Source organism: Lithobates pipiens, unplaced genomic scaffold (genome assembly GCF_037356315.1).
Source record: "Lithobates pipiens isolate NorthernLeopardFrog02 unplaced genomic scaffold, aLitPip1_a1.2 Scaffold_13, whole genome shotgun sequence".
NCBI lineage: Eukaryota > Metazoa > Chordata > Amphibia > Anura > Ranidae > Lithobates > Lithobates pipiens.
This window is the reverse complement of record NW_027507718.1, coordinates 355,361,260-355,375,968: the sequence shown is the minus strand read 5'-3', so window position 1 is coordinate 355,375,968 and position 14,709 is coordinate 355,361,260. Positions and strand designations below refer to the sequence as shown.

At 41.8% G+C, this 14,709-nt stretch overlaps 1 protein-coding gene across 4 annotated transcripts in view; it reads left to right on the top strand.

Moving 5' to 3' along the window:
- The window catches only part of FSTL5 (follistatin like 5), an 808,279-nt gene that overhangs the window by 779,172 nt on the left and 14,398 nt on the right, over positions 1-14,709 (top strand). For all 4 annotated transcript variants that reach the window (XM_077477144.1, XM_077477141.1, XM_077477142.1 and 1 more), the window contains one exon: positions 7,968-8,092. In XM_077477144.1, the coding sequence (XP_077333270.1) occupies positions 7,968-8,092 (125 nt within the window). The remainder of the gene's footprint in view (positions 1-7,967; positions 8,093-14,709) is intronic.

Genomic DNA, 14,709 nt, shown 5'->3' with positions numbered 1-14,709 from the left:
AACCACCCATCCCCCAGGCTAGTCAAGTGCAGAAAAGGCGCCAGGTGGGTTTAATTACACCTCAATCAGCCACAGAAACCCATACAAACAACACATGCTTATCTCAAAAATGGATGAGATGGCAACCCCATGGACAGTGAATTTTGGAACCAGTGAAGCTTATGGCGAGTAATATCGGAGAACGACCGACAGCGGCTCGGAGGCTTGGAGCTATGAATGAATCATATGTTTGGTAGAAGGAACTTACAAATGTACTACGCCTTTGCCGAATGATGTCGGGACATGAGCGTCAACAACTCACAGGCAGGTTTTTTGCAAAAGGGGTGCAGTATAGTAAACATAATAAGCCCCAAGTCTGCACATGATATGAAAAAGGTTTGGATACTACTTATCTGCGACCGTGAGCGGGAACCGCACCTGTACCTGCGATTGAATGCACAGATTGACGAACACGAGGTGAGCTTCTGTGTAATAGACTGACACAAAGTGTCATATAATTGTGACGTAGTAGAAGGAAAATGATAAATGGTTTTCAATTTTTTTTTACAAATAAATATGTAAAAAGTGTGGCGTGCATTTGTATTCAGCCTCCCTGAGTCAATACTTTGTAGAACCACCTTTCACTGCAATTACAGATGCAAGTCTTTTTGGGGATGTCTCTACCAGCTTTGCACATCTAAAGTGAAATGTTTGCCCATTCTTCTTTGCAAAATGGCTCAAGCTCTGTCAGATTGGACAGAGAGTGTCTGTGAACAGCAGTTTTCATGTCTTGCCACAGATTCTAATTGGATTTAGGTCTGGACTTTGTCTGGGCAATTCTAAACACGTGAATATGCTTTGATCTAAGCCATTCCAGTGTAGCTCTGACTGTATGTTTAGGGTCATTGTCCTATTTGAAGGTGAACCTTCACCCCTGTCTCATGTCTTTTACAGACTCTAACATGTTTTTTGCTAAAATTAGCTGTATTTGGCTCCATCCATATTCCCATCAACTCTTACCAGCTTCGCAGTCCCTTCTGATGAATGGTGTGTTTAGGGTGATATGCAGTGTTAGTTTTTCACCACACATAGCGTTTTGCTTTTAGGTCAAAAAGTAAAAATATGGTCTCGTCTGACCAGAACACCTTCTTCCACATGTCCGCTCAGTTTAGTGGATCCAGGTGAGTGGAATGGAGGGCTCCTCCCAAGGGTGCAATCCATGGCTCGCCCGCCATACAAGATACAAGGAAAAAGGAATGGCTGCACACAAAGGTAGCAAAAGAAGTCCTGTAATCTTATTCCATAAACGCTAAAGTTACCAGTACATAGCTGTCAGCATTAGATGGAGAGGGTTGTTGTGGTATTACAGGGGCATGTAATTACAATGTTTGAGGCAATGCTTTGAAGCAGGGCTAATCCCTGCACTCCAACTAGAGAATCTGGAAGAGGTTGCAGTGTCATGGCACCAGCACCAGTGCCTAAGGCCCAATTTTTCAGCCCCTGTTTAACAGGGGCATGTAATTAAAATGTTTGATGAAATACTTTGCAGCAGGGCTCATTCCTGCACTCCAACTAGAGTATCTGGGAGAGGTTGCAGTGTCGTGGCACCAGTGCCTAAAGCCGCGTACACACGGGCGGACTGTCTGGCCTACTTAGTCCGCCGAAACACATTTCAGCGGACAGTCCGCTCGTATGTGGGCTTCAGCGGACTTTTTCAGCGTGCAGTCTGGCGGACTAAGTATTTCGGAATTTCCGTAATACTGTCCGTCGGACTCGCATTTCAGCGGACAATCTGCCCGTGTGTGTGCCAGTCCGCCGTACTTTTGAAATGAGCGGACTTTTCCCGCCCGGAGAAAAGTCCGCTCATTTTGAGCGGGTCTCCAGGTAGGCGGGGCCCGCGTAAAGGGGAACCCCAACGCCGAAAAAAATCGGCGTGGGGGTCCCCCCCAAGTCCACAACAGACCCTTGTCCGAGCACGCTACCCGGCCGGCCAGGAAAGGGGGGCGAGCGAGCGCCCCCCCCCCCCTCCTGAGCCGTACCGCGCCCTCAACATGGGGGGGTGCCTTGGCACTGCGCGGCCACTTATATAGGGACAAGGGGCGGTGTCACATGGCTTTATGTCACATGGGTTGGTGTCACATAGTGACCCCGCTCCCTTACGATGTCATAGTCCCCATGTGACATCAACCCATGTGACCAACCCATGTGACATAAAGCCATGTGACACCGCCCCTTGTCCCTATATAAGTGGCCGCGCAGTGCGTCCCTGGCATTCCGGCCGGAGAGATCGTCGAGGCAACATCTCCTGGAGAAGAAGAAGAAGAAGAAGAAGAACGTAAGGCGGCGGCGACGGCGGCGACGACGGCGACAGAAGACCGGGGGTCTTCCGTCTTCGGGGGTCTTCTCGCCGGACTCCTCCGCTATCTTCTTGTAGCTCTTTTGCTAGCGGAGGAGTCCGGCTTTCTTTCTCGCCGCCGGCCTCTTCTCCCGACTTCGGGGGTCTTGTCCCCCTCTTCGGTTCTTCTGCCGGGCCACCGCGCCTTCTTATAGCTCTTTTACAGGCGGTGGCCCGGCAGAAGAACCAAAGAGGGGGACAAGACCCCCGAAGTCGGGAGAAGAGGCCGGCGGCGAGGAAGAAAGCCGGACTCCTCCGCTAGCAAAAGAGCTACAAGAAGATAGCTGAGGAGTCCGGCGAGAAGACCCCAAAGACGGAAGACCCCCGGAGCTGTGCAATAAAGTATTTTATCTTATAGCTTTCTTATTAAAGGGGGCTCCCGGATTCCGATAAGCCCCCCGCCCGCAGACCCCGACAACCAACGGCCAGGGTTGTCGGGAAGAGGCCCTTGTCCTCATCAACATGGGGACAAGGTGCTTTGGGGTAGGGGGGCCGCGCGGCCCCCCCTTCCCCAAGGCATCCCCCATGTAGAGGGCACGCGGCCTGGTACGGCTCAGGAGGGGGGGGGGCGCTTGCTCGCCCCCTTTTCCTGGCCGGCCGGGTAGCGTGCTCGGACAAGGGTCTGTTGTGGACTTGGGGGGGACCCCCACGCCGATTTTTTTCGGCGTTGGGGTTCCCCTTTAAGTCCATACCAGGCGGCGGGGCCAGCGACGTCTCCTTCGCGGGCCCCGCCTACCTGGAGAAGCGCTCGAAATGAGCGGACTTTCCTCCGCGTGTGTGGGCGAGTCCGTTCATTTCAAAAGTAGGGCGGATAGTATGGCGGACTTAGTACGCCGTATTAGTCCGCTCAAAAAGTGGTGTGTGTGGTCAAGTCCGTTCATTCGAAAGTATGACGGACTGTCCGTCGGATTGTCTGACGGACTAAGTTGGCCAGACAGTCCGCCCCATGTGTATGCAGCTTTAGACCCAATTTTTCAGCCCCTGTTTAACAGGGGCATATAATTACAATTTTTGATATAATATTTCACAGCAGGGGCCGTTCCTGCGCCCACCGAGAGCTTAAACAAATGTTAGTGTATATCAGGTTCTTAGTTTGCAAGTTTCTCAAATGTATTTGTCAAGGCAGTTTTTATGCAAACAGTGAGCAGATCAATAATTTGCTTAGAATAGCTTTGTACTTTTTCACATGTTGAAATAATAAAACCTCATAAAAAGTAACATAAAGAAGCAGCATATTGTGAGTCATATAATAGATTCTGCAAGGCTATTGTACTCATGGGAGACATTAACTGGGCATTCCTAATGCATCATCATGTAAAGCATGTGTTTACTATAGCCATTAAGCTAAACAAAGTGTAAACAGTATTTTTTGCGCACTATAACAAGGCAGAAACCTATTGTACTATTCCTTCATTATGCTATTCTTAGATATTTATTCAATGTAGCACATTGCATAAGAGTACATGTCATAACACATTAACAGGCCTTATCATGGTTATGCTAAAAAAAAAAATAAGATAAGCACAAATCATTTAGCTGGGAGGGTTACTAGGATATGCCATTTTTCACTGGTAAATATGAAGTTTAGGTTTGGTGCTACTATGGCTTCACAGCAAATCATGCATGTTCAAATTTCACAGATCTGATGAACTAATGCAAGGATTTGTCAGACCAAATTCTTTGTAACATAATGCACTGCCTGGACTTTAAACATAGAAAAGGTTAGCCACCCTCCTCACTATAAAAAAGTCAGGTCATAGTATACCTATGACAATGTGCTTTAGCTGAAATAGGGAAAGCATGCTTAGATAGGGCATAGAGAGAGAGATTAGTGTAGGGTTTGTAGGCACTGGTAGTAGATGCAAATTCTTACTGAATGTCCTTTAAGTAGTACAATCTGGGTATCTTGGGGAACTTGGGAGTGGGGGAAGGGGAAGGTTTTTTATCTTTGTTTTGCTTTGTTACATCTTAAAGGCATAATCCACCTTTGGGACCATGTTTCATGTTACTTCTATATTCACAGTGCAATATGAAACATAATTTCCTTAACCCTCCATGTTCAATCTCCCCTTCCCCAACACTTATCTGTATCAGACATATATGTGTGGTGCAAATCTGTGGTGGATCCTGCTGTATTAAACGTCTATGTAGTTCCACAGCTCTATGCTGTGGCAAACAGGAGAGGGGAGGGTAAAGTAAGTCCACTGTGTCAGGGTCAGCCTTAGGCAGGAAAGCAGAAGTAATCTCCAGGATATGTAAAAGAAGAAAAGAATGCAGGCACCTCTGAGTGTAGACTATAACATATATAGTAGACCACAATAGTAAAAACTCACATTTTAATATAATGACAGGCACACGTTCGTGTGTATAGTCTGGTGATGCATCCATGGCACTGGTCTGTGGGAATAGTTATCCTGCCGCTCTGGCGGCTGTCCTGGTCGGCAAGATGGCTTTTGGGCCTATAACCCCGAATCTGGGGCCCATAGCCCTGAGTCTCTGCAGAGGTCCCCAAGGGGAAGGGAGGCTCTCTGGGGACCCTGATGTAAGTGGGGGGCTCTCTGGAGACCCTGATGCAAGGGGGAGGCTCTCTGGGACCCTAATGTAAGGGGTCTCTCTGGGAACCCTGATGTAAGTGGGGGGCTCTCTGAAGACCCTGATGTAAGTGGGGGGGCTCCCTGGGGACCCTGATATAAGGAGGGGGCTCTCTGGTGACCCTGATGTTAGGTTGGGGGCTCTCTGGGTACCCTGATGTAAGTGAGGGTCTCTCTGGGGATATATACACACACGTATATTACTGTATATACATGTGCATGCTCACCCAAGCATATGACTTTCTTTACTAAACTGATATGGGCTCTAACCCCAGATCTTTTGTAGACCTAGCAACGCCGCTGGTGTTGTGTAGGAGGAAAGCCAAGGGAGAGGGGTGGAATGCTCTCTGGACCACAGTGCGGGTCGGGATGACGTCACTGGCATGTTTGCAATGCGTTTTTGAGCGGGAGCACCCTGGTGGTGGGAGGGATGTGCTCACCTTTCTCAAGCAATCGTGTTATTTCAGGGGTTCAGAACCCTGGAAGACATTAGAAATGGGCTGATAAAACAGCGTTGGGTAGTGTTTGAGATACGCAATTTCTGGTCAGCTGGAACGTAGGTGGATCGATACCTGGTGATTCCTATACAACAAATGCTGATCCTTGTCTTCTTTGATGTAAGTGCAATACAACCTTCTTTTTAAATAAATGATTCAAATTACTGCACCTTGAGAGTATCCTTTCCTCTCCCTCTCTATATGACAATACTGGAGCTTTGACTATGATATCTATATATATTGAATGAATGATGGCTGCGGTATGGATTCATTCCTGTGACCTCATGTATGACATCTTGGACTTTCCTATATGCACCATTTGACTGCATGTAATAGGAGTCAGTTAAGTTTGGTAAGTGCATTGTTTCCATGCAGGTGGAGAGGAACTGTTCCTGTACTCACACGGGGATGTTTTTTCATGTGTGGGATCTATATATGGACTTCACAATTTTTATGTATTTTTATAAATGAAGATTTATTTGTTTGTTCACTATGGTGATTCATGATATGTAATTTATGATATAAGAGTGTGGTTCCTTTGGTTCTTCTTCATGTTATAGGTGTTTGTTACACTTTACAACGCGCAGCTCTTTATTTTGGTTTGTTTGTTTTTTGGTCATTGATTTGTGTGAGTTTGGAACCTATCGGTTCCTATATTTTCTTTCACCGGGCACTCAATGTCCTCCGGCACCCGCTGATCATCAGTAAAACACAGAGAACTGAGATATGCCTATGGGTATTTCTTACTGACCACCTAATGCAAACGTGCCATGGCTCCCAGTTATGATTGGGGGCAAGAGGGACAGCCTTCTCACAGTGATCATATGATTGTAAAGTTCAACCTGCCTACTGGGTGGGAAGGTGTTGAATAATAACTTTTGCTTAACTACAGTATATTAAACTAATGTCCCCCCAAATCAGCTCACATTCTCTCACCATTGCAAAGACACCTTGATATGGACAAAGACTTCATCTCTACATCCCTGCCCTGGTGAATATGGGTTTCTGTGGGGAAGAATTAGCAGAATAAGAAATGCCTTTCAGCATAAAGGAATTCTCCATATATGCACTCCCACATGAATAAGTATGGGATACATAACACCCTTGTCACTCTGTCAAAAAAAGGGCAAAGTAAATACACTCGCACACACCATTACAAAATCCTTTATTAAAAAAAATAAAAAAATTCTCCCTGATGTAAATCCAATATCAGTTGCAATGAAAGACACTTGCAGACACCCACACTGCAGCTATGCTTATCGACCACATGTCCACCACTAAATGATAGCTCCCTGGCTGGAGGTGTGAGCGGACTGGTGGGCACATTGGCCAAAATAACCTACTTAGTCCACCTGCTCAGCAAAGCTCACATAGCTTGAATTTAGGTCAAACTCATGGCCAACCCGAACCTGAAAGCTCTTTCCAAGTGTCAAGCTGATAGATGTTCCTCTACTGTATCTTAGTTTGTACTGTTGTCGTATTTTTTATTATTGTATGAAATATGTTTTACTTAAAATCATTTACTAAAAATACATAAAACTGGTTGATTCCAATGTGCAATATCCATTTTTTTGTGAACTCTGCATTAAGATTATCTACAGTATTTTTTTTTAAACTGTTGAATTTGTACAGTACATGAACGATCAACACACTGGTAGATTAAAGTAAGCCTTTGTTCGTAACAAACAAAGGTAACCCTTACATATTGCAGTGACCTCTCTAGCTATCCGCATACTTTATTCTTTATTAAGAATCAGACAAATAACTCTCAGACTGGACATTATTGAAAGAGATGTACAATTGAGCACTTGTACTGTATGTGTGAATTACATCAAAGCTTTTAGGGGTGACCAGTTTGTTAGCTGTGTGCCTTATTCTTAAAAAAGATGTTTATGGATTGGCAATTCAGAGTGTAGACCATCATCTTCTAGCTTTGGCCCTGCACTGAAATCAAGACAGAGGGTGGCTGGCACCTTAAGTGCCAGCAGGGACCCAGGAGTGTGGCTGAGAGTCTCAGTAGTATGTTTTAAAGGTTTTTTTTTTTTAAGATCAAAAACTTTTTGCTTGATGTTAAATTTTTGCAAATTTCAAACATAAAAGCTGAATTTTCCCACTGGGAATTTAATAAACAATTTAAAATAAAAAATAATGTATTTGATTTGTTGGAAAAAGCAAAACAACAAAAAAACAAAGAAAAACAATGAGAACTGATTTATAAAAACAGATTCAAATGGAAACAAGAGAAACAGCTTTTATTGTTGGTTTCACAATTAAATGACATCCCTAACCAGCTGCAGTGGACAGCACCTGCAGTTTTACAGGTTTTAAATTACTTCTAATGTAGCCAGTTATCTTAAGATGAACAAAATGCACAACCAGGTCATTGTACACTCATAAATCTCAAAGAAAACATGTACTGCAATTTAATTTGTTTGTAGAATATGTCATACTTTTTTATAATGGTTATATTCTTATTTATTTATTTATTCTTTTCACTATTTGCAGGTTATTACACAAGCAAGTGGAAGTGTTTCACATCATACCATCCATACTCAGCCAGTTGGAAAGCATTTTGACAGAGTTGATGACTTTTTCATCCCGAGTACAACGCTGATAATTAATCATATCAGGTACAAAAAGTAGTTCTGATCTTACCAGAAATAAAGATAATAAAATGAGTGTATATTTGGTTTTAAGTAACCCTCAAATTACCTTTCTTTCATAACAAAATCAACATAATTTTCCTGGAAATGAATGTCAGTATGGATGCACAGCTAACAAACTTCAGTGAATGCTGATAAAATAAAGTTATACAATACATTTTTTTCTCATGATCTTTCAAATGTCAGGAGATCATATAGTTAGTATTGATTAAAATGGCATACATACTTAATGTATTCCACTAAGCAGATTTAACTGAATTGTACAAGTCGCATGCAAAGGGCAAACAAGAGTAAATGACCTTTATAAAATATCATATAACGTCTACATAAAACGTCACACAAAAAAATAGTATTACTGTTATTTTTATTATTTGGGGATTTTGTTGAAACATTTCATAGTTTAGGTTCTGTGAATATTATACTATTCAGCAGAAAATACAAAATGTATTATAACTCATAGATTTATCATTTTCAAATTTACAAACATGCCTGACTTTTTTTTGTTAAAAAGACACTTATAATAGCTTTGAGTAATTTTGTTTTTTAAGTTTTTTAATTTGAAAATTATATTTTAAAAACATACTGTTTTATACATGATAAATGGTTTACCATAGCATGCTTTGTGTGGCTGAAAACATGGATGGAAGTGTTTGATAACAGATAAGTCTCTCCTCTGACTTATTAAGTTGTGTGTAAATGTAACCTTCAGTTGTTAGGCTCTTTAATCAAATGAGTTTTAACAACAGGTGGCAGAGAGTAACAGGGGAGCATGTAATATTAAACTTAATGCTCCACCTGTTGGCTTAATATAGTATAAATTAATTAGATGTAATATTTGATATTACCCTGACAAAAAATAAGCATTTTTAGCTTTTTTCCTTGACCATGATATATACAGAAAATATAAAACACACTCTTATACATTTTCCTATACACAACACATTTTTATCACTAGCAATAAAGCCCAGCCTCCCACCAAAAAATGAAAAGTCAGCAGCTACAAATACTGTAGCTGCTGACTTTTACTATTAGGGCACTTATCTTTTTCTAGGAAACTTAAGCTGGCCATGCACATCTAACACCTATGAGGTTTCTCCATCCATGCTAAACAGCGCTCATGGATGAATTCCTCTGTTGGCTGATTGCAAGCAGGCACTGTGTATCCAAAACATTTCCAACAGGTTCCTTCGCTAAAAGTCAATTAAATGAGGAAGCGGATCTCACTTTAGGCTGAAGCCATTTTGATTTTAAGAGATGCTTTACAGCAGCTGTCACAGAGTTCCTTGGTTATGATTGAAAGATTGTTTAGCAATCTGTTTTCTTCAGTGCTTTTTATAGTGCCCTTTAACCACTTGACCACTGGGCACTTAAACCCCCTTCCTAACCAGACCAATTTTCAGCTTTCAGTGCTCTCACATTTTGCATGACAATTACTCAGTCATACCACACTGTACCCATATGAAATTTTTATCCTTTTTTTTCACACAAATAGAGCGTTCTTTCGGTGGTATTTAATCACCATTGGATTTTTTATTTTTTTGCGCTATAAAAGAAAAAAGACTGACAATTCTGTAAAAAAATGAAATTGTCTTAGTTTCTGCTATAAAATTGAGCAAATGAGTCATTTTTCTTCATAAATGTTGGCCAAAATTTATACTGCTACATATCTTTGGTAAAAAATAAGTACAAATTGGTGTATATTATTTGGTCTTTGTGAAAGTTATAGAGTCCACAAGCCATGGTGCCAATATTTGAAAATTTATCACACCTGAAGTATTGATGGCCTAGCTAATTTCTTGAGACCCTAACATGCCAGAAAAGTACAAATACCCCCCCCCCCCCATACCTCACATGTGTGGTTTGAACACCATTTTCATATGTGGGCGGGACTTACATATGTGTTTACTTCTGCATGACAGCACACGGGGACAGGGCTGCTTTAAAAAAAAATGTTATTATTGTTCATTTTACTTTATTTATTTTAGTTTGAAACTTTTTCCCCAAAAATTTTTTTTTTGATCCCATTTATTCCTATTATTACTATTATTGTAAACATTCCTTGTAATAGGAATATGGCATAACAGGTCCTCTTTACAGTGAGATATGGGGTCAATAAGACCCCACATCTCACCTCTAGGCTGGGAAGCCATAAATAAAAATAAAAAATCTTGGCTTCGATCATAGTGGTGAGTCGGTAGAAGCACCGGAGGGCGGCGGGAGGGGGGAGTCCCCTCTCACCTCCCATAAGAATGATCAAGCAGTGGAACAGCCGCTATGATTGTTCTTATGGTGTAGGGAATCGCTGGCTAAAAAAGCTTTATTTAAACAAGTTCTATTTCTAGGTCTGTCTGATTAGCCCATACACGACTGGATTGTCCGATGGACTGATCCTGTCAGACCTAGTCTTCCGGAAAATCCGGTCCTGCATAAGTTTTACCTAATGATCTGGCCAGTAAATCTGTTGTTTTTCAAAAGAAGAAGCTCTCTTGAAAAATGTATCCGTTACAGAGATGAGAAAAATCATTTAACAATAGCAGGGGTCTTTACAATAATCACCCCTTTTTATTTATGTAAAACCTTTATCCCAAAATAAAAATAAAAACATTTGCTGTAACTACTTATAAACTATTAGCTGAAGTTTGGCTTCAATTTGTTGGTGTATTTAAATGTGTTCCCTGTGCTCCTCCATCCTGAGTTACAGGAAGTGTGTTACTGGCCAGATCACAAGGTTAAAACTGATGCAGCCACCAAATCTAATAGTTGGAAGGCTGCAATAGATTACATTTTTGGTTTACTACTGCTTTAAGTGCTGTAGTCATAGTGCATTCTAGCATTCTAATATATTTGATCAAAAATATACCGTAGTCCGAGGTTCAAAACATAACAGAGCAATTACAATAACATTTATATTACATTAATTAAATATAGTTTGTAAAAGTGAAACAAAAATAAAGTGACATGCAAACATTCTGTGCATTTTAATTGTATCTTTTGTCTCATTTGTCAGTTTAGCAAATATTAAATAATTATAGAAAACTAGCCTAAAATTTTGTTTTTAACCATTATATTCTTAAGAATTGATTTTATATTTTAGTTTGAACAGTTCAGAAGAGGCAAGAGTTTTAATTCATTTGGGTACACATTTTTTAAAGCAAGTGTGCTCATAGTTTCATGTTCCTGTGCATTCACACTGTAATCATTTCTTTCTATTTAATACTGAAAAACTTTTGTTACTCAAATCCTCTGAAACTGCTGCCACACTGAATAATCCTTCCAGATGTCATCTAGTGGACCCTCAATTAGTATCTCAAGTCTTACAAACCCATTTTATGTTTTTAATGGACTCAAAGTCATGAATTAAAGAATACGTAAACCCAACATTTCATATTCCTGATATGTGCCTGCTGTACCATTTACTTGTATGAAAGAGTATCCTGTTCTCTTTGAACTGTTTTCTTTGTGTGAAAGCCCTGGTGACGTGCTAGCCCGCTTGCTTTCCTGATAAAAACTGACCACACTAATGAATAGAACACACATTGGTTAGTTATCTAGCTGTGCTGAGAACTCAGCTTGCGCTTCTCCAATGATCAGACTTGTCCTGACTAGGGATGAGCTGAACACCCTCCTGGTTTGGTTCACACCAGAACATGCGAACAGGCAAAAAAATTAGTTAGTTTGAACACCCGAACACCGTTAAAGTCTATGGGACACGAACATGAATAATCAAAAGTGCTCATTTTAAAGGCTTATATGAATGGTATCCAAATAAAATGCATGTCCTTTTTCCCCCACAAATAAAGCTTTCTGCTGGTGATATTTGATCACCCCTGCGGTTTTTATTTTTTTGCGCTATAAACAAAAAAAGAGGGACAAATTTGAAAAAAACACATTATTTTTTACTTTTTGCTATAATAAATATCCCCAAAAAATGTTTCCTCAGTTTAGCCCGATACATATTCTTTTACATATTTTTGGTAAAAAAATCTCAATAAGCATTTATTGATTGGTTGGTGCAAAAGTTATAGTGTTTACAAAATAGGGGATAGATTTATGACATTTTTATAAATTTTTTTTTTTACTAGTAATGGCGGCGATCAGCGATTTTTATTGTGACTGCGACATTATGGCGGACACATCGGACATTTTTGACACATTTTTGGGACCATTGTCATTTATACAGCAATCAGTGTTATACAAATGCACTGATTCCTGTGTAAATGACACTGGTAGTGAAGGGGTTAACAACTAGGTGGCAGTGTAGGGGTTAAGTGTGTCCTGGGAGCGTGTTTCTAACTGTGGGGGGCGTAGCTGTGTTTTACAGATCACTGATCTCTGTTCCAATCACAGGGAGCAGAGATCAATGTCACTTGTTGCTAGGCAGAAGGGGGAGATGCTGTTTACCTCGGCATCTCCCCATTCTTCCTCCCTCTGAGACAATTGCGGGTATCCTCGCGGTGATCGAGTCCGCAGGACCCGCGTTCAACTCACAGGGGGCACTTGTGCATGCGCCACCGGCATGGCGGCAAATTCAAAGGGACATACCTGTATGCCCATGTGCTGTCCATGCCATTTTGCAGACGTACATCGTTGTGCGCTGGTCGGGAAGCGATTAATAATGCTTAAAGTGAAACAATAAAAGTGTAATATTCCTTTAAATTTTGTACCTGGGGGAGTGTCTATAGTATGCCTGTAAAGGGGTGCATGTTTACCATGTTTAGAACAGTCTGACAGCAAAATGACATTTCTAAAGGGAAAAAAAAGTAATTTAAAACTACTCGCGGCTATAATGAATTGTCGGTCCGCAATACACTTAAAAGTTCATTGATAAAAAACAGCATGGGGATTTCCCCACAGGGGAACCCTGAACCAAAACTTAAAAAAAAATGTGTGGGGATCCCCCAAATTCCATACCAGGCCCCTCAAGTCTGGTATGGATTTTAAGGGGAACCCCGCACCAATTTTTTTTAAAAAATGGCGTGGTTTCCCCCTAAAAATCCATACCAGACCCTTATCCAAGCACGCAACCTGGAAGGCCGCAGGAAAAGAGGGGGGATGAGAGAGCGCCCCCCTGAACCGCACCAGGCCACATGCCCTCAACATTGGGAGGGTGCTTTGAGATAGCCCCCAAAGCACCTCTGACATCACGGGGAAAGCCATAGGGAAGTCCCCGTGCATCAGAGTAGGGCGGGGTCACCATGTGCCCGCCCCTTAGTTAAGAACTGTCAGAAGATGTGGAGCGTCACACTGCTGAAGACTCCCACAAAGGCGGATCATGCTGATGGCGTGGAGAAGAAGTCAGAGCAAGATGCAGAACGAGAAGAGCGGAGGAAGAAGAAGATGAAGAAGAAGATAAAGAAGAAGATGGAGAATAAGAAGATGGAGAAGAAGAACAACACCGAAGGAAGACCAGAATAAAGAAGATGAAAGAAGAAGCGCAAAGAAGAAGAATTTAATAAAGGACTTGTCAAAAACTGTCTTTTGTCTTTTTTAACTTTTCTGTCACTTTTTTAAATGGTAGGGGTACATTTGTACCCCATTACCAATTCACACAGGGAGGGGCTGGGATCTGGTTACCCCCCAGACAGCAGACCACCCACAACCACCAGGCAAGGGTTGTGAGGATGAGGTCCTTCTCCCCATCAACATGGGGACAAGGTGCTTTGAGGCGCTACCTCAAGGCACCCTCCCAATGTTGAGGGCATGTGACCTGGTACGCTTCAGGGGCCACTCTCTTGTCCCCCTTCTTTTCCTGTGGCCTGCCAGGTTGCGTGCTCAGGGTCTGGTATTGATTTTTGGGGGGACCCACACCGTTTAAAGAAAAAAAAATTGGTGCGGGGTTCCTCTTAAAATCCATATCAGACCAGAAGGATCTGGTATGGATTTTGAGGGGGGCCCTCATGCCATTTTTTATTTTAGCATGGGGTTTCCCTTTTTTTTGTAAATAATCTTTATTAAAAATTTTTGCATACAGAAATACAGGATACATAGAGCGAAAAAAAAAATACATTTCCCTGCAGCTGACAGATGCCGATCTCCACAATGCATTAGGCATAATGGCAAGAAAGGGAAAGAATAGAAAAAAAGAAAAACAACAGGAAAAGAAACAAAACAGAAACCTCAGTTACAGGATATCGGTACAGTGATGTAAGTAAACCAACAGATGCAAATTGCGACAGATAGGCAGTCAAGGGAATATCAGGATGTGAATCATGTATATATTAACCCATTCGTAGAGCTAACAATCTGACATCTCTGGGCTGCGGAAGCTCAGTCATACCAGTATTTAACTATAAAAGTATTCTACCGAATATTGTGCACGCAAGAAATTGTAATAGGGGGCAAAAGGAAGGGAATCAGAGAGGGGGTGGGGAGGGTGTAGGCGATCTGGTCCAGTCTACCTGGCTGGGGTACTAATCAGTTCGTACGTTTATACCAAGTTGTCCAACATTTCCATTTGTTATCAAAATATTTTTTGTTTCCCCCCGCTGCTGCTATTAGTGACTCATAGGTATAATGGGTCTGCATAGTAGTAAAAACCTCGGCTACATCCGGGGCTTTGTCCCTCTTCCAATGTCTTGTGATTA